General features: G+C 42.5%; 1 protein-coding gene across 9 annotated transcripts in view; it reads left to right on the forward strand.

The window, feature by feature from the left end:
- ZNF827 (zinc finger protein 827) overlaps positions 1 to 19,413 on the forward strand; it is a 186,520-nt gene that overhangs the window by 67,390 nt on the left and 99,717 nt on the right. For all 9 annotated transcript variants that reach the window (XM_043485114.1, XM_043485107.1, XM_043485124.1 and 6 more), the window contains exon 5: positions 4,371 to 4,604. In XM_043485114.1, the coding sequence (XP_043341049.1) occupies positions 4,371 to 4,604 (234 nt within the window). The remainder of the gene's footprint in view (positions 1 to 4,370; positions 4,605 to 19,413) is intronic.

The raw sequence follows: 19,413 nt of genomic DNA on the forward strand, positions 1-19,413 counted from the left end.
TGTAGCCTTCATATTGCTATTTTTATATCATCTATTTAGACCCAAATGTTTGGGAAATTAAACTTGGACGAATGAGGGTTTCCCACATATTTTTTGATATGTCATTAGCTACATTTACATCTCCCTAGCACATTGCTCATTTTATGCCATTCTTGACATTGTCAGAATGAAAACCAGGTATGAAGTACCTTGCAAATTTATAAAATAGCAACAAAAACAACAACATACAGCTTGTGTATTTTTTTTTAAGTGTCATTGCAATTCTGTTAAATTTGGGTTGTGCAAACGATGCCAAATATCTTTTTTCCCCTTGTATCTTATGTAGCATGTGTTCTGACTAATGCTCCCAAAAGCTACCTTATACCTTCAGAGAACATTAGCTCAATGGTTGTCCTCTCCAATAGTTGGGATTTGCTTCTAGGGCTCCAGCAGTTTCTTATCTCTTTCCTAGCCTCACCTTAGAATTTTTTAAAGTTTCGAAAATAAAATATGCAGATCTAAAGCATTTTTAAAAATACATAACCACTCACTTTGTATTTTTCCTTCCCAAAGAACTGAAGTTACAGACTTAATAGATAGCATCCATTTAATTACTCTGTGTCCACTAAATTGGGGTACTCTTGGAAAAGGTTTTATGCAGGATTCTGGAGGAAAGGCTGAGGTGAGAGAGACTTGAGGAGACGGCTGGTAAAAACCCCTCCGGAAGTAGTTGGAAGGGGAGAAATGTGCTAACCAAACAGGATTCTCTTAGGAGTTACCTTCTGCAGAGGTCCAAAATGCATGCTTGAAGATTGCTCTGGACACGGCTTGGTCTTCTTGGGTTCAGGTTCCAATGGCGTTGTCCCCAGTGGGCTAGATTTTCAGCACTTTTCTGGAGATTCTTCTGGGTTCTGCCTTTAGTAATGCCAGAGTCCAAGTGATCATTCAGAAACACCTCCAGAGGAGTTGTAGTGTAGTAGCAGAGCCTTTAGCTTTATCTGGGAAGTTTTATCCCAGATCTAATGATACCTTGGGAAAGCACTTCTGATTGCCTTTAGTAAAATATTTTGGAAGTCATAGTTCTTGTTTACCATGAGTTATAATGGAGTGCCAACAGATATCACTGATTTGTGACCAACCTATTTTATTCATTCAACCACTATATGTTGAGTACCTACTATGTGTTGTTCCAGGCCCTGTTCTGCACACTCAAGGTACATCAGCATTTTAAGAAGGACCATTGCCTGTGATGATGGGAAGTGGGCGGGATGCAGCGAGCATCTGCTCTCTATCCTAGCTCATTTTTGAAAGGTTTAGCGTACTCTCTGGTCTTCCCAGATGGCTCAGTGGATAAAGACCCCACCTGCAGTGCAGGAGATGCAGGTTCCATCCTTGGGTCAGGAAGGTCTCCTGGAGGAGGGCATGGCAACCCACTCCAGTATACTTGCCTGGAGAATCCCATGGACAGAGGAAACTGGTGGACTGCAGTCCACGGGATCACAAAGAGTCAGACACGGCTGAAGCGACTGAGCACAGACATACTCCCCAGACCTCAGGAAGGATGCCCATGACAGGCATAGCTCTCTTCATAAAGCGGAGCCCAGAGGCCCACCAACCTGGCACACGAGCTTCCTGTTTGTTAAGTAAACAGGGCTGTTTTCTATTTCTTGACCCAAAAGGACTTTTACAGTGTCGTTCACTTTATAACTACTTGTTGAGCTCTGCATATCAGTTTTATGCACATTTTTTAATGACATTTTATTTCACAATGAAAAGAATTTTTTGAGGGAGAAAGTAAAAAAATAAAAAGAAATAAAATCCCATAAAGGTCATCGCCTTCATGAAACCTCTATCTTTGAATCGGAGACGTAGACCATAAATGGTTAACCTGATAAACAAGAAAATGATGTAGTATGGATTCTCCTGTTGGGCTGTCTTGGCAAGATACCCCAGACTTGGTGGCTCACGCAGCAGAAATGTATTTCTCGTCATTCTGGAGGTTCGAGATCAAGGTGCTGGCAGGTTTGGTTTCTCCTGCGGCCTCTCTCCTTGGCTTCAAGGTGACTGCCTTCTTCTGTGTCCCACATGGTCTTTACTCGCTGTGCACATCTTTTGTGTCTCTTTTATTCTCAGGACACCAATCATATTGGATAAGGGTCACACCCAACCCTAATGACCTCATTTAACCAATTACCTCCCTGTCTCCAAATACAGTCACAGTGGTAGTTAGGCCTTCAATATATGTATTTGGGGAGGTGGGCAGACAAAATTCAGTCCACAGTGAAGTGTTTTCCACTAATAAACATTTTGGAGTAGAAAGGAAAGGTAAAGTTGGGTAAGACAGATTGGGAGTCCTGTGGGGTGGGGGTTGCAGTCTTGATGAGGATGGTCAGGGTCTTCATTGAGAAGGTGGTGTTTTAGCCAAGACGTGAAGGTCAAGTTCCAGTCAAGTGTTGGTCTAACAGAGACCAGAGATGGAGGGATGGTGTGATGGAGGTAGGAAGGGATACAAAGTGGACAATCCATGGACCTGGGTTTTAGTTCTAGCTGTTTATCTGTCTAGACTTCCCGGGTGGCGCAGTGGTAAAGAACTTGCCTGTCACTGCAGGACACACAAGAGCTGTGGGTTCGATCCCTGGGTCGGGAAGATCCCCTGGAGAAGGAAATGTCAACTTACTGCAGTATTCTTGCCTGGAAAATGCCATGGAAAAAGAAGCCTCGTGGGCTGCAGTCCATGGGGTCTCAAAGAGTCAGACATTACTGAGCATGCACACACACTTTATTTTTCTGGTAGTAAAACTTCTAAAGGTCACTTTAGCCTTCTGGGGTCCACTTTCCAAGTATGCTGGTCTGTGTGGACTTCTGATTCCAGAATAAATGTTCTTAGTGGGGCATGAGACAGAAAGAAAAGACTTTGTGCTTATGTGTTGGCTGGAGGCAGGGGGTGGGCAGGGGGTGATAGGTGTTTGCTTTGGCAATTTATCCTTTTATTTTTTTCTTTGTTAAGCAGGTGTGGGCTCAAGGCTCATTTTCGTAAGCATTTCTAAAATTTCTGTATTGGGATGAGATCTTCTTTCTCAAAATACCAGTATACCTAATATAACCAACCTAAAGTTTTCCTACTATGACCGTTTAACAGGAAGTGAGATGCCTGTGAAAGTGGCAAGTGGTACATGAGGCTGCTTGCCTTCCTTCTTGGTTTTTCCCAAGGAAGATCAGGAAGTTGTATGTAGTGCGGTGTGGTATAGCCAAGCCACAGAATCCATCCCATAATAGGCCAGTCAGCTTTGCTCTGACCACACACGCCACACCAGCCAACCATGCTAGGAATGGAAAAGGACATTAGTGGAAAAACTGGTGATATCTGACTACAGTCTGGATCTTAGATCACAGCAATGGGAATTGCTTCGTTCTGACAAATGCTCCATGGTTACGTAAGATGATAACTTTAGGAAACTCTGGGTGAAGGATGTATGGGAACTTTTTGTATCATCTTTGCAGCTTCTCTGCAAAACTAAAGTTACATTTAGAAAATAATATTTTTTTTTCCTTTAAAACTGCCCATTGTGGACTAGGAGATAATTTGGGCTACACGATGTAGACCAGAAAGACAGCGCCAAATACATGCCCCACCCTTTGTGGGGCTGTAGCGTCAGCTTATGGTAAGGCCAAAGTAGCACATCTCTGTGCTGAGCTTTTCTCTTCGACAGGTTCTCCATCCCCACCTGACCACTGCTGTCTAGGTTTTTGCTTGGATTATTGCTGTGAACTCATGTTTAGGGGCTCCCCTGGTGGCTGAGACCATAAAGAATCTGCCTGCAATGGGGGAGACCCAGGCTCAATCCCTGGGTCAGGAAGATCCCCTGGAAAAGGAAATGACAACCCACTCTGGTGTTCTTGCCTGGAGAATTACGTGGACAGAGGATCCTGGCCGGCTACAGTCCATGGGGATCGCAAAGAGTCAGACAGGACTGGGCGACTAACATGTTTATATTCAGTGTTTTATGGCAGAGTAACTGTTTGAATGCATTATTCTATAACAGGGTTAGGTAGGGAGAGTGCTAAGAGGTCAGAGAGGCAGTGACATGTGCAGCGAAGAAGACATTGAGGGAAACCAAAGAGAAAACGCCCAGACACTTTGTAGAGGCAGCACTTCTTGAAATACGGTAAGTTCCAAAGATTCCGAAGTCCACACTCTCCTAAGTCCTGCTCTCATGGAGTGTCTTGTATTTTCGTGCCAAGGGCTCAGCCTATTTTGATAGGGTTGTGGTCCCTCCGGTGTTAGCTCGGCGTGTTCCTGCATTTCAAACCTCATTAAGTTGGGAGTAGCCAAGAGCGGGAGTGGTCTCTCGTATATGTATATGTATGTAATCCCTTTCTTCTTTTGACAGCTGCAAATCAGAAGGAGCCCATGAATCTCAATTTTAAAGTGAAAGAGGAGCCTAAGGAAGAGGAGGCCCTAAGCGTCACATTGCCTCGGTCCAGCTATGTGTTCAGCCCCGAGTCGGAAGTGTCAGCCCCGAGCATCTCTGAGGACACGCTTAAGCCCCAGGAAGCAAAGGGCAACGTACTGAGACGGGATATGTCGGTCAAAGCAGCATCTGAACTTCTCATGAAACTATCAGGTACTTGATTTCTGCTAAAATATTCACATACTGATACCATCACTTGCAAGCCAGCTGGGCTACCCATGGGTTACATTAGCCTGTTGGCAGCAATATCGCATTATTAAGGTAAAGTCGGGAATGACTGGATTACTTGCCTTAAATTCATGTGTTTCATGTATGAGTTTGTGGATGTTAGCCGTATATCTATCTTATTAAATACACTCCTCTTTTCCTGATTATGACTGCAAATTGTTGGGAAACACTGCTGCTTTTCTAAGATGATGTAGGTCATAATTTTAAATGGGTTTTAATGACATGCAAAGCACTTCTGTTAATTGATCAAAATATCTTTCTTTCCTAATAGAGGACCTTGCACTGTTTGGTGTTTTTGTACTATTTTCTTTACGAACCATTAAAAATATTTTTCTGAACTTAATAAACCATTAAGATGGCACTTGAAGTGATTAGTGATAGAGTAGCAATGAGATTTTATAAATAGAAATTTCTCATAATGGAATATTACAGTAATTAATCTAAGTTCTTGAGACAAATAATATTTTTATTAGTATCTAAATGTCATTTCAGCTTATCCAATTTTGGCAGATTGGTTTAGAATTTGAAATTCATGTATTTTGGATTTCTTTTCCCACCCAGTCTCCTATCTGTCCCATGAGCTTCAGAACAGATAAAAATTTAGTGTGTTTTGAAAAATTTAGTGTGTTTTGAAGTATTTGCTTCCCAGGTGTTACTAGTGGTAAAGGACCCGCCTGTAGGTTCTTTAATGCAGAAGATGTAAGAGATGCAAGTTTAATCCCTGGGTCAGGAAAAGCCTCTGGAGGAGGACATGGCAACCCAGTCCAGCATTCTGCCTGGAGAATCCCATGGACAGGGGAGTTTGGCGGGCTACAGTCCCTACGGTTGCAAAGAGTCAGACATGACTAAAGGGACTTAGCACACACACACACAGCAAGAAACATACATGTAGTATAAAATTCAAATGTATGACTTTAAAAACAGAGAAGGAAAAGTTACGTTAATAATACTACTTACCAAATCATATCCCATCCTTAGTTCATTGCTGCTTAAAGATAATTTTTAGAAACTCAGAATTCTGGTATGGATTCTACTTGGAGGATGGTAAATTCATTTTGTAATTCACGATGCTTGGAGGATGAAAGCAAGAAATGTATTAGTGAGACCCCTTCCCAGTGTAATTTCACCAGCAGTTGCGTGTTTCTGGTTGACCGGTAGGTTGGAAAGTAAGAAATTAATAATTATTTACTTAAAATTATTGCATCAGAACAGTTGAAATTCCTGTATTTGCCAGTTGGTGGGATTAAGAATTCTTTCCTTTGATGTGAATTTAAAACACACTGGAACTTCCAGGGGACATAATTTGTTATAGATAAAGCATAATACAATTACTACATCCTTACTATCACCCCATTTTTCTAAACTGATGGTACAGTTTCTCCTATGTAAATGGGAGATCTCACAAGGTTGTGCTAATTGCTAAAAGCTGCAAGTTTAAAAAAAAACTTGTTCAGGCCAATATGCTTTCATAATTTGAACCCTCCGTCCTATGTCAAAAGGTCTTGGTGACATACAGTAATCTGTTGGCTTTCCAGTCAATTCAGGGAGGTCACACGCTCTCTCCTCCTTCTCTGATAACGTGGACTTACATATTATGACTTTAACTCTCTTACAACAGTGACTCCTGTCCCCTCCTAATGGTAGGATTCTAGTGTGTAGTATTTCTATTTCAGAGTTTGCTGTGTAGCCAGCATTGTGACCTGAGAAAGCTGGGGTGGCCCCAAAAGATAATATGCAAAAACAAGATAGAAGGAAAGACGTTCTCTAAGGAAACCGTTTTATCCTAATTCTTTTGGATGATGCGATTTGAGACAATGAAGTATGAAATCATTTCCTGGGTAGTAATGAGATCCCCGAAATAGAATACGGCTAGGCAGCCATGCACATTTAATGATATTTGTGGTCAGTAATGGCTCTTCTAAATGCTTATGTTGAGTGTTAGTGAATACACATGCTGTGGGGCTCCACGATAGTTGAATTGGAAATTCCCTGGCGGTCCAGTGGGTAGGACTTCTTGCTTTCATTGCCAAGGACACGGGTTTGATCCCCAGTCTGGGAACTAAGATCCCGCAAGCCATAGGATGCAACCAAAAATTTTAAAAAAGAAAACAAAAAAGACAATAGTTGAATGGATGACATGGTCATATTTCCAAAGGCATCTCCTCTGCTTCTTGCTGTGGAAATGAAAACTTGTTTGAAGACTAAGATAAGTATTGTTTTGCTCTGAAAAAATTTCCCAAGCATTCTGTGTGCTTAGACTTAGGTTAAAGAAATATGTACCGCAGTCCCTACCTTCTAGATGCTTGTGGTCTAGTCAGAAGTAATCCAGGGCAGTGGAATGCATTCAATCAGTGCTTTGCACTTGGAACTTCATACTTGTACAGTCTAGCAGACTGTGGCCAGGAAACTGTGAAGAAGTCTCCAAGTCATTCCTAAAAATAGGGAGTGTGACTTAAAAATAACAAGTGTCTTTTCATTCCTAAGCCACAAAGGTAAAGAGACCTCACCTTTTACTAGGTTTAAAGTGGGCATTAGGGTTTCTAATCATGGACAGATTGGTGCTCTTGGGAGAAGGAAGATGTTAGGAAGAAAACCTCCTAAGGTGCGTTTCCTCAAGTTATAATTTTAGCAATTCAGTGTTTCTGCCCTAAAAGGCATCTGAGGAGAGGACCTGTCTGGGTCCTCAGGCCCCCCTTTCCTGTGGTGTGTCCTGTCCCCGTATAGACAGGAGTAGCGTCTATGCAGGTAGTCAGTGCTGCTTCTCATCTGAGATCCCAACAGGTATTCCTATGGGTGGGAGTCCCTGCCTTGCTAATTTTCTTTTATGGTCTTCTGTTCCCCTGGGGAGAATCCATATGGTGCAGAAGAGTTGGATGAGAAAAGTATGTCCCATGCATTACCATACATTTTCCCCCTTTCTTTCAGTTTCGACCCAAGGAATACCTAAAATGTGGAATAAGAGAATTTTTATTCTCTGTTACTTATTTCTATGACTTTTCAGTGCTGTCATCTGCCATATCTTAGGTCCTTTCAATCTTTTCCTTAAATTAACAAGAGGAAACTAGTCAATAATGTCAGCTGCCTCATTTCCGGTTTTAAATTAATTTATGTTAAGTCCTTCACGATGGATGTTGGGCTCATGGCCAGGTCAGATATCATGTGAAACTTTCCTGGGTGGAGAAACCTCTGTAGTTATATTGTTTTCCAAATTGACATTTCTGTTTCATGAGGAAAACACAGATGTGTTAGTGACCAGGCAAAACTTTTCATTCACTGTGTGTTTAGGAAAATCTGAGTTTTCTCCCTTCCTTGTGGCTCAAGTCCTATTTCCAGTTGTTCCTTGGGCAGTCAAGTGCCTGACAGCTGGGCCAAGTAAATTGATTACCATAAAGAAAGCAACCCACTCTAAGAAAACCACTGGGTGTCTGGGACTACGTGTTGTTATGTGACATGAGGCAGCCAAGATAATCAGACTTTTCTGCTAAGCATATAGTTGCCAAAGATAATCCCCAGAAGTCCTGATTTAAAAAGACCCAAATCCTGAAATCAAAATCAGAGGCTACATAACATCAGACAGACTAAGAGAGTCAAGTCACTCTTAACCTCTGGTTTTGCAGCGTCTAGTGACTTTGAAAACCTAAAGAGCAGATGTGTTATCCCAGGTATGACGTAGTGCCCTAAGTGACTCTGTCTCTTGCGCTTTAAGAGAAGTAGCTGTAATGTAAATCAACCATACCTCAGTAAATTTAAAAAGAAAAAGAAGAAAAAGAGAAGTAGCTAGACTCAAAGCAACAAAGAAATACCCCCCTCTCCCTGGTCATGCATATGTACAATACACCACATGTATGGTTGAACCAAGAAGTAGGCAGATAAGATGCCATTTTAAAATATGAATCCCATAAAAATAAGTGGCTGGAAAGCTGGAGGTTTTCAGAAACATTAATGAAAAATTAGACATTTAAATTGATCTAACATGGTAAATAAAATCTCCCATTAGATCTTAATTCAAAACATGTATATTGGGTTTCTTTTTTCCATGCTCAAAGAAGGAAGCCACATGGATTTATATTCATTTCTGATTTATATTCATTTATCCCTACCTAGTCTTGGAGGGAAATATAAATTACCATTGCCTCTTACAGAGGAATCCAGGCAGGTCCTGGATTTGAAATACATAGTGATGTAGAGTTCAGGGAATCATCTATGTAAAAAAGGGCTTCAGTGCAGAGATATTGAGAAGCAGGTAAACTTGGGTAGGATGAAGTTTTAAGGTGAATTCAATCTCCAAGGTGAGCAGAAACAGAGAGGAAAGGTACCCAAAGGTTGACTTTGTTAACAGTTTTAATTAGGGCCCCTTTGGTTTTTAAGTAACAAATCCTCTTCAGCCAGTTTAGACAAGAAAGGGAATTCAATAGGAGGTGCACATTTTGCAGGGGCGGGGCGGGGGGGCTTCCCAGTGGCTCAGTGGTAAAGAATCTGCCTGCAGTGCCGGAGCTGCAGGAGACACAGGTTCGATCCCTGGGTTGGGAAGATCCTCTGGAGTGGGACATGGCAACCCACTCCAGTATTCTTTCCTGGAGAATCCCATGGACAGAGGAGCCAGGAGGGCTACAGTCCATAGGGTCACAGAGTTGGACACGATGGAAGTGACTTAGCATGCACACATATACCTTTGGGGCTGACTCATGGGGTGAACCCAAGGGCAGGGGGCAGCAGGGCGTCAGGCCTCCACTGAAGCCAGGGGTTGGGGGTAGGAACGGCGTGGAGCCCAGAAGGTCCTTGCTCATCCCTGCTTCTCTGCTCATAAATGGGTTTTTTTTCTGATACCCAGCGCATATGGTAGAACATAGCAATTGCCAACAATTTCTGAGTATACCTCTTGTTCAAAAGAGCAACTGGACAGAAATGTCTTAGTCCCAGTTACAAATTCCAGCTGATTGTGTCCACTCTGGTGGGAGCCCACGAGTGGAAACTCCTGCTGTATCTGGGGAGAAGGACATGTTGAACAGACCTGGCTACAGTCCTGTAGGATAGCTGGAAGGAGAAGAATCCCTAGAACCACACCTCAGATGGGCAAGAGTGAGGGTGGTGTGAAATCAGGAAGAGAAGCAATATGTATGAGCCCCTAAAAGTTAATGGTTACTGCTGATATTTAAATATTGGATGTAAATGTGTTTGGCCTTTGGGTGATGTTTGTCTTTCCTTTCTGGTGGAGTTTTGGAAAAAACTGCCCAGCCAGGAGTTGACCTAGACAGTAGCAACTCTATATGCTAAGGCCGTGCTTCTCAAAGTGTGGTCCCTGGAGGAGCCAAGTCAAAACGAGTTGGCGAAGATAGAATTCTCCAGGCAAGAATACTGGAGTCTTCAGGGGAATCTTCCCTACCCAGGAATCGAACCCAGGTCTCCCGCATTGCAGATGGATTCTTTACTGTCTGGGATACCAGGGAAGCGCCTTAGGCAAGTTATAGAAATGCAAATTCTTGAGTTCTTCTATGGACCCAGTTGAAACGCTGAGTTTTTTTATAAGTAATTCTGAAAGCTTAGTTTTGAGAAGCTCTGTGCCAAGGAAATGGTTAATTAGAGATGTAAGTTTTGTTCATCTGAAAAGCGTGCCTCAGCTTGAAACTGACGGAGAAGAAAGCTCTCTTTTTTGTTTTGTTTTTTAATTGGAGAAAAATTGTTTTACAATATTGTGTTTATTTCAGCCATAATTATACATATATTGCCTCCTTTTTGAGCCTCCCTCCCCTCCCCTCATCCCACCCTTATCTTAAATGCACATTTTACTTTTAAAAAAGAATCATCTCTCTTCAGTGGAGATTCTTTTTAATTTATTAGGAAAAAAATGGTAACTGGGAATCTTTTTTAGAAGGGCATGTGTCCCTAATAAATCAAGGATGGCATTGCTGGTGAGCCTCAGATAATACTATTTTTTTCCATGTTCTTTGCTGTGAAATTTCATGATTATTTCTGTGCAACGTGTGCATTCTTTTAAGGGAGAGAATCTCCCCACCCTCACCCCCAGCAAATCAAAGATTATGTCTGAGACTCTAAAGAATTCATTGAGATAAAGTAGAGAGTTTAGCTAAGTAAGTTCTCAGGGCAAAACTATTCACTGTTCTATATAGTATTTCTCCCTTGGAAAATTGTAGTCTATCAAAATTTATAAGCTATGACTTCCGTATGACTTCAGTAATAATCTATAGGGATGGAAAATAGGTATTTTCGGTTTATATTAATGTCATCTCATATTGCCCTCCTTCAAACTTACAAGTGATTTCACTGAATAGTGGAAAGAACCCAGAAGGCCTGGTTTTCCCTAGTTCCCGTGATTCTCCCTGCTTACACTCCATGGAAAGGAACTCCCGAGTGAACACGTTGGACATGCTAACAAACTATAAAAGAGCTAAAGAGTAATTTAAAAAAAAAGAGAGAAAAGAGCTAAAGAGTAATTTAGAAACGTCAGTAAAAGAAAGTATTTTATTAATGCTGTCTGTTTAGCACATTGTCAAATACGTGATGCTGAGGAATTTGAAAGCATGAAAATGTAAAAATGGCCTAGTCTAATCAGTCTGAAATTGAAAAAATGCTTTTTTTTTTCCACTTCAACTTTTTTTAAGAACCTGGAGAAACCTATTGAACCTGGTACCCTACTTTTCTAATAATGCATGTATTTTGTTTATTTGATTTTGTTTATTTATTTGGCTGCACTGGGTCTTAGCTGCAGCATGCGGGGTCTTTTGTTGCAGTGCACAGACTCCCTAGTTCTGGCATGCTGGCTTAGTTGCTCTGTGGCATGTGGGATCTTAGTTCTTGACGAGGGATGGAATCTGTGTCTTCTGCACCGCAAGGCAGAGTCTTAACCACTGGCCCACCAGGGAAGTCCCATAATCATGTATATATTTTAGATTGTTATGTTTCAGAGGGGACTTCTAAACTGCTTTTGTAAACACCATCCTACTTTCTCAACATCTTTATTGAGATCTAATTTGCATACCATAAAAGTTACCTATTTAAAGTATACCATTCAGTGGCTTTTAGTGTATTCACAGAGTTGCATAACCATCACCAGTTCCAGTGGCAGAATATTTTTATCACCCCAGAAAGAAACTCTGTACCCATTAGCAGTTACTCCTTACCAACTTCTTCTCCCAATACCCTTCCAGCTGATAATTCACTGCCTGTCCGTAGATTTTTCCTGTTGTGGACACTCCATGTGAATGTAATCACCCAATAAGTGTCTTCTTTCACTTAGCATAACATTTTCAAGGCCCGTCTCTCTTGTAACATGCATCCGTACCTTATTCCTTTTTATGGCAGGATAATATTCCATTGATGTTACTGGAATGAATACACCAACAATACTAATTTTATACATGGTATAAAATGGATATACCACATTTTGTTTATCGATTCACCTGTTGTTGAACAATTGGGTTGTTGCCCAGCTTTTGCTGATAAGAACATTCATGTACAAGTTTTTGTGTAGACATGTGTTTCGTTTCTCTTGGGTATATACCTCAGAGTGGAATTCCTGGGTCAAATGGTAGCTCTATGTTTAACATTTTGAGAAATTGCCAAGCTGTTCCCCAAAGCAGCTGCACCACTTTATATCCCCACAGCAATGTATGGGAGTTTCAGTTTTTCCACATCCTTGCCAAAAGTTGTTATTGTCTGTCTTTTTTATTATAGCCATCGTCTGGGTGTGAGCTAGTATCTCATTGTGGTTTTGATTTTCATTTCCCAGATGGCTAATGTTGTTGAGCATATTTCCATGTGCTTTTTGGCCATTTGTATACCTTCTTTGGAGAAATGTCTACTTAAGTTCTTTCGCTGCTTTTATTTTTATTTTTTATTTTTTCGCTGCTTTTAAATTACTTGTCTTTTTATTTTTGAGTTGTAAAATTTTCTTATATATTCTGGATATAAGTCTCTTATCAGATATATGATTTGCAAATACTTTCTCTCATCCTGCTTTTCACTTTTTTGATGGTATTATTTGCGGTGCAAAATGTTTTACTTATAATCCAATTTGTCTCTCTTTTGTTGCTTGTGATAGGGAATTATCACATTTCCGTAATTCCAAAAATTGGGTAAAAAATGCAGACTTGTTTAATATTAACACGAAAGCCTGTCTTTATGTACATTTTCACCATATTTAAGTGTGTTAGTCGCTCAATCATGCCCGACTCTTTGCGACCCCATGGACTGCAGCCCACCAGGCTCCTCTGTCCATGAGATTTTCCAGGCAAGGATACTGGAGTGGGTTGTCATTTCCTTCTCCAGGGGATCTTCCCAACCCAGGGATCGAACCCGGGTCTCTTGCACTGCAGGCAGATTCTTTACCGACTGAGCTACAAGGGAAGCCCATATAAAGACTATGAAACCTAATTTATTGAATAAATAGCTCCACAGTGGGGTTGACCTCTGTGATTTCTGTATTTGCTATAACATTCTGTACTTCAGCTGATAGCAAGGAATATTTATATGTCAGCTTTGTTTTTTTAATTTTTATTGGAATATAGTCGGTTTACAATGTTGTGTTAGTTTCAGGTATACGGCAAAGTGTATCAGTTATACATATTCATGTATCCACTCTTTAAGATTCTTTTCCCATAAAGGTCATTACAGGGTATTGAATAGAGTTCCTTGTGCTATGCAGTAGGTCCTTCTAGTTATCTGTTTTCTATATAGTAGTATATACATGTCAGTCCCAATCTGCCAGTTTATCCCTTCCCCCTGCTTTCCCCTTGGTAACCATATGTGTGTTTTCTACACCTGTAATTCTGTTTGTTTTGTAGATAAGTTCATTGTACTCCTTTTTTTAGAGTTCACATATAAGTGATAGCATACATTTGCCTTTCTCTGTCAGCTTTTTAAATGACTTTCAATAAATATAACCAACAGTGGTCTTACCACTAATGAGGTCACTCTGTCATTGCCATATATGTATCCTAAGCAACTCTCAGGATATATGTATGTGTGTGTATACATAAGACATATACACAGAAAACCCATAACTGGGGAAGTTAGATCTTAAATAAGGAATTAAAATGTTTTTTTAAGCACTTGAAAACTCAGTGAGAATTGCACTCCAAGTGCCAAAACTCTCTCTTATACAAACAGGGAATAGGTTGCTTTAATAAGATAAAAATGTGACCTGTTTATGTACCCAGAGAATTCCTTTCTTGAAGGTCTAGATCTTGTTAAGCTCAAAGGATGTACCTTGGTGTTATTTACCTGGCTGCTTAAACAAGACAGGCTGGGAAAGAGCTTCGTGCAGTTCTGGGAGGGCTAGAAGACGGAACTTCTTTTTCCCTTAAGGTCCTCATCCCTTGGCCGCCCTTTAGCTTTCTTGTCCCAGCTCCCTCACTCCCACACTGAGACCCGGGCCTCCGAAAGGCTGGACTCAAAAGGGCTCTTGTTTTATTATCATCTCCCTGGTGCAGAGCTCATTTGTTAATATAGCTATGAACATTTGTATTGGCCTGTGTTCCAGAAATCGGGCAAAAGCTCGGAAGGGAATGTCATGGGCTCTACCTTCATTACAGATTCCTTTTCTGTTTGGCCAGATTGGGTGAGAGAGGGCCTCGGGGCAGGAGGTGCCAGGTGGAGTCGGGACTGGTGAAGGGGTTCCAGGTCCCTTCCAATACTGAGCAAAAGAATTGCGAATGGCACCTAGGAAACGTGTTCACTGCTGGCGTGCCTGTCTCTCTTGTATTCCCGCGTTGATTTCTGTTTTTTGATAGAAATACAGAACCATTTCTGCAGACATTATTTTATCCAGGACACAAACAGTGGCACGAGAGGCCTTGAGTAAATAGTATTTGATGGTGACGACTCTAAGAGGAAGCTTTACTTTCTTAGGGAGCCGACTGCAAATATTTAAGTAACCAGTCAAACATTCTGTTCTATTTTTCACTCACAGGACAGATTTCCCTGCCAGGTAGAAACGGTGTGTCTCGTCCATGCCTTAGAATCTCTTACACCACCCTAGCGTCTTCCGGCTCCTCCCTTCAGACGTTCTAGTGCGGTGTTAGCGCAGCCGTGGTCTTGTGAGGCAGAGCATAGCCGTTATTTTCCTCAATGAGAGCTCTAAAACATTCTCATTCCATGATGGTTTTTCTTCTTGTTGCCATATTAACCTTTCGCTTTTAACTTATTCATGTCACAGAAGGGGAACGTTTGCATGTATAATTAAACCCCATGTCCTCTGTGCCCATGTGGGCACAGGCTGGGATCCCAGACCGACCTCTGGAGAAGAGACTCCTCTGTCTGCTGCCAAGTGGCCACATCCCACCGGGCTGGGGCTCAATAGGGGTGGTGGTACCCGGGCCGGTCCACACACAGAACACCGAAGGTATACACAGGGTGAGAGCGATGGCGGCTGTTTCCTCTGAGCAGGGGAGTGTCCGTGTCGGCCCAAGAAGGGAACGCTGTCCTGAAGAGAACTATTTCTGCCTTATGACTTCTGTCACTCTTCTAGGAAGGCGAAGGCTTGGAGAGTGGTTATCTTCTCATTATCAAAGTGTGAGGACCTAGCACACGCTCAGTCTTCTTCCTAATAAGTCTTCTGTTTACACGTGTATATATTTTGGGAAGATCCCCTGGAGAAGGGAATGGCTACCCACTCCAGTATTCTTGCCTCGGAAATCCTGGACGGAGGAGCCTGGCGGGCTACAGTCCTCGGGGTCGCAAAGAGTAGGACACGACAGAGCGACAGATACTTTGACTTTGTATGTTTTCCCCATATGTAGGCTGTCTTGAGTTTGTGCTGTGCGTTGGTTTACTTCCTATTTTCTTAGTGTGGGCCAGCAGCTGGATTCAAGCCTATTTCCTGGTTTCCCATTGTTGCCACAGCTGGAGAAGTGGGGGCAATGACCAGACATACCTGTGACCTGCCACCATTTATCGTAATCTCAAAATCGAGTGGTGAGCCTCACTGTTTAAAAGAATACGTCACGAACTTCTTTCCTTATTCCTCCTGCTGCCGGTCTTAACCCTGTAAACCCACCTAAACACACACACACACACACACACACACACACACACACACACACACACTTCCCTCCTGTTGCTGCCAAGATTTTTCCTGCCCTTTTGGAGTCACAGCCATCAGGACAGCCTTCCTGGAAGTTCCTGTGATCCATGTCCGTGTTGCCAAAGGCAAACGTAATAGCCTTCTGGTTGAGAGGAAGAGAGACCCTTAGCAAAGCTGAAGCCTTAATGGGACTAAAGGGGAAATGGCAGTGATCTGTGGGACTTATCTTGGGAGCAGAATCATTGTGCCTCCCTCCACATTTAAATATTGGTAGGAGGGACTTCCCTGGTAGTCCAGTGGTTAAGACTCCACACTTACAAAGCAGGGGTCGCAGTTCAATCCCTGATCAGGGAATTAAGATTGTGCAGCATGGCTGAAAAATTTAAAAATGTGAATATTGGTAGTAGTCTTTACTTGGGATTCACCAGTGCCTTTGTAGCCAAGCTACTGGGTGATATGTAGGTAATATTTTTTGTACTTTTTTAAAAGCTGTGGAATAAAGAAAAGTGGGGATTGGGATAATTTAAATGAGATGAATGGTTGTCTCCTTTCAACCACTTGTGCTAAAACCTTTCAAACCCTGCTTATCCTACCCTGATACTGTTTAAGGGCGTCCCTGGTGGCTCAGATGGTAAGAGTCCACCTGCAATGCAGGAGACCTGGGCCCGACCCCTGGGTCGGGAAGCTCCCCTGGAGAAGGGACTGACAAGCCACTCCAGCATTCTTGCCTGGAGAGTCCCATGGACGGAGGAGCTTGGCGGGCTGCAGACCACGGGGTCACAAAGGGGCGACATTACCGGGTGACTGAGCATGCACAGCTTGCACATACAATACAGTTTAAAAGAGTTTCTCCTAAAATGCTCACAGCAGAAGGCTGGGACGACTCCTTCTCCGTTTTCTTGAAGACCCTGAGGCTGAAGTCCTCACCCCGTGTGTAACGGGGCCAGCGCAAGCAGGAGGGCCAAGTTCTCAGTCGAGCGTCCCCGCTCCTCATCCTGCTGCCCCAGTGTACTGGGTCACTCTTCACCACCTGTGCTAGAGAGGACGCGGGAACAGAGAGAGGAAGGGACATTAAGATGAGTCACTCAGGCTACTTGCAAGTAGGTTTGCTTTTAAAACATGTGGGAAAGAATGTTGAAAACCAGCCAGAATGCATTGGGAGACTATCCATGCACCAGCGTCTCCTAGAAGTATGGGGAATTAGAGCCCAGAGGGACGCAGAGGCTCACCTGTCCTCAGCTGTGAAGGCTTTGATTTTTGGCAAAAGTTCGTCAAGTTTTCTTGGAGGATTCAACGAACCCTATACTTTAGCTCTTCTCTACTTCTCATCACAGCTTTCTATCTCTTCTTACAGTGTTCTTTGTTTTCTTTCCCTTATTCATTCACTCAGCACTATTTATTGAGCCCTTACTAATTTCCAATTTAATTACTGATTTAATTGAGCCAAAGAATTAATGCTTTTGAATTGTGGTGTTGGAGAAGACTCTTGAGAGTCCCTTGGACTGCAAGGAGATCCAACCAGTCCCTTGGACTGCAAAGGAGATCAGTCCTGGGTGTTCATTGGAAGGACTGATGCTGAAGCTGAAACTCCAGTACTTTGGCCACCTGATGTGAAGAGTTGACTCATTGGAAAAGACCCTGATGCTGGGAAAGATTGAGGGCAGGAGGAGAAGGGGACGACAGAGGATGAGATGGTTGGATGGCATCACCGACTCAATGGACATGGGTTTGGGTAAACTCTGGGAGTTGGTGATGGACAGGGAGGCCTGGCATGCTGCGGTTCATGGGATCGCAAAGAGTCAGACATGACTGAGAGACTGAACTGAACTGAGCTACTAATTCCCAAGCCCCTTTTGGTCACTAGGGCTACCAAAGTGGACAAGACAGTGTCCTTTCCTGTGTGACCCTGTTTTCTCTTCCCATCTCATCCCCCTGCTCGTGCTCACGCTGGGTTCCAGTTATTATGTTGTCATGCTGTGTTCTGCTTTCTGCATCATCTCACCCAGCCCTTCCCTGCCTTCTGGAAACAGTGACCGATGGAAGAGAAGCCGTCAGGGCTTCTCAACAGAGATATCCTTGGGACACGATTCAGTAATATTTAGCACCACCTAAGAAAAGCATTTTAAACTTGTCTGCATATACTAAAGCCCTTTTACCATCTGTTAGTGGAAAATATTTAAAAGTTTGGTAAAACTCTTAAGTGATTGAAATAAAACCCTTGGTGTGCTCCTTCCTCTCGTTGGGCATTAAGGGCTCACTCTGCTTTGTCTTCCTCATTGAGGGTCAGGCAATGGCCAACCCATCACCAGGCAGAGATGGACCTTGCTTTTAGGTCTTTTTTTTAATTTATGTCAGCAGGACTTCTGAATCTTTCAGGAGTTCTGTTTAAAATCTACTTGTGCGTCCCCCCTACAACCCCATCCTTCCTGCATTCAGGTTCATAGAAGGGTATACAGAGGCCTATTAATCACAACAGATGAGGTGGACAGGACTTAGATTTATTAAGTGGCAAAGAATAATGATGTTAAACCGCTTTAGGTTTAGATCAGATACTTGAATTGACCCTTTTTTCTATTTTTTTTTAAATGTGAGACAAGAAAAGTATATTCTGGACATTAGATGAAAAATAGGTTAATTTTTTAAAAATGAGATCATTTGGAATGGTACCAAATGGCAGACATACAGTTTAAATGCACCTCTTTAGCTAATTTCTCGTGAAATCATCAAATGAAAACAAGATGATTGGGAGAGGTTTTACATTAACACCGGGACACTCAGAGTTCAACCGATAATGACTGGCCCCCTCTACAGCCTCTGCTGGCCAGAGAAGCTCATCTCCCGGAGCCCTCGGTGACTCAGAGTTTAATTCTTATCCTCTGGATAGAAGTGAAATCGAATGCAGCACTTGTGTGTGATGCTCGTATTCTGACTTGTGATCATCCACCACGTGGCCGGTCTGAGGGACCTTCCTCTGTGTCAGGGAGCCCCCTACATAGTTTAACCCTGAGCAGTGTCAGGCTCTGAAGCGAGTTCAGAATTTGTGCTGCTGCTCTGAGCCTGGTTTTGTGGCTGGAAACATTGGCAAATGCCCAGCTGTTATCTCGGGCAAGAACCTCTTGCATTACTTACTGATGTCAGGGAGGCAAAAACTAATTGAAGAATGCTTGGAAGAATAAAGTTCAAGTGTACTTTGCTCTGATGAAAAAGGATATGTTTCTTGGATCCCTGAAAGGGAACTTCCAGGTCTCATTTCACTCTTTATGATCTTTAAAGTTTGGGTTCTGTTCTTTTTTAGGGCATGTTTTTCCTTGCAGATTCAGAACAACTAATAAAATGAAACGCTGAGTGCTCCTTATGGTGTCTTTCTGAGTTGACCTCCTACTTAGCCCTGTCCACCTAACTGTGAATTCTAGTGTCCATAGCTCACTCTTCGGACATTCATTCATTCTCCTTCCTAAGTTGCTAAGTAGTACATGATAGAGAGGGGAAATGCAACTTCACTTGTGGTTTTGGTGGTCCAATTCAAAGGGCCAATTCTGATCAAATATTTGAAGTTTTTATAGGAATAAAACATGTGGAGGGGGGGCGGGCATGTGAGAGAGAGAGAGAGAAGGAAGAGGGCATACCGAAAACCTAACCCCATAACTTTAAACATGATTCTCCTAGTGTTTAGATTCTTGTGCGTCTTTTTCA

This window comes from Cervus canadensis, chromosome 1 (assembly GCF_019320065.1).
Source record: "Cervus canadensis isolate Bull #8, Minnesota chromosome 1, ASM1932006v1, whole genome shotgun sequence".
NCBI lineage: Eukaryota > Metazoa > Chordata > Mammalia > Artiodactyla > Cervidae > Cervus > Cervus canadensis.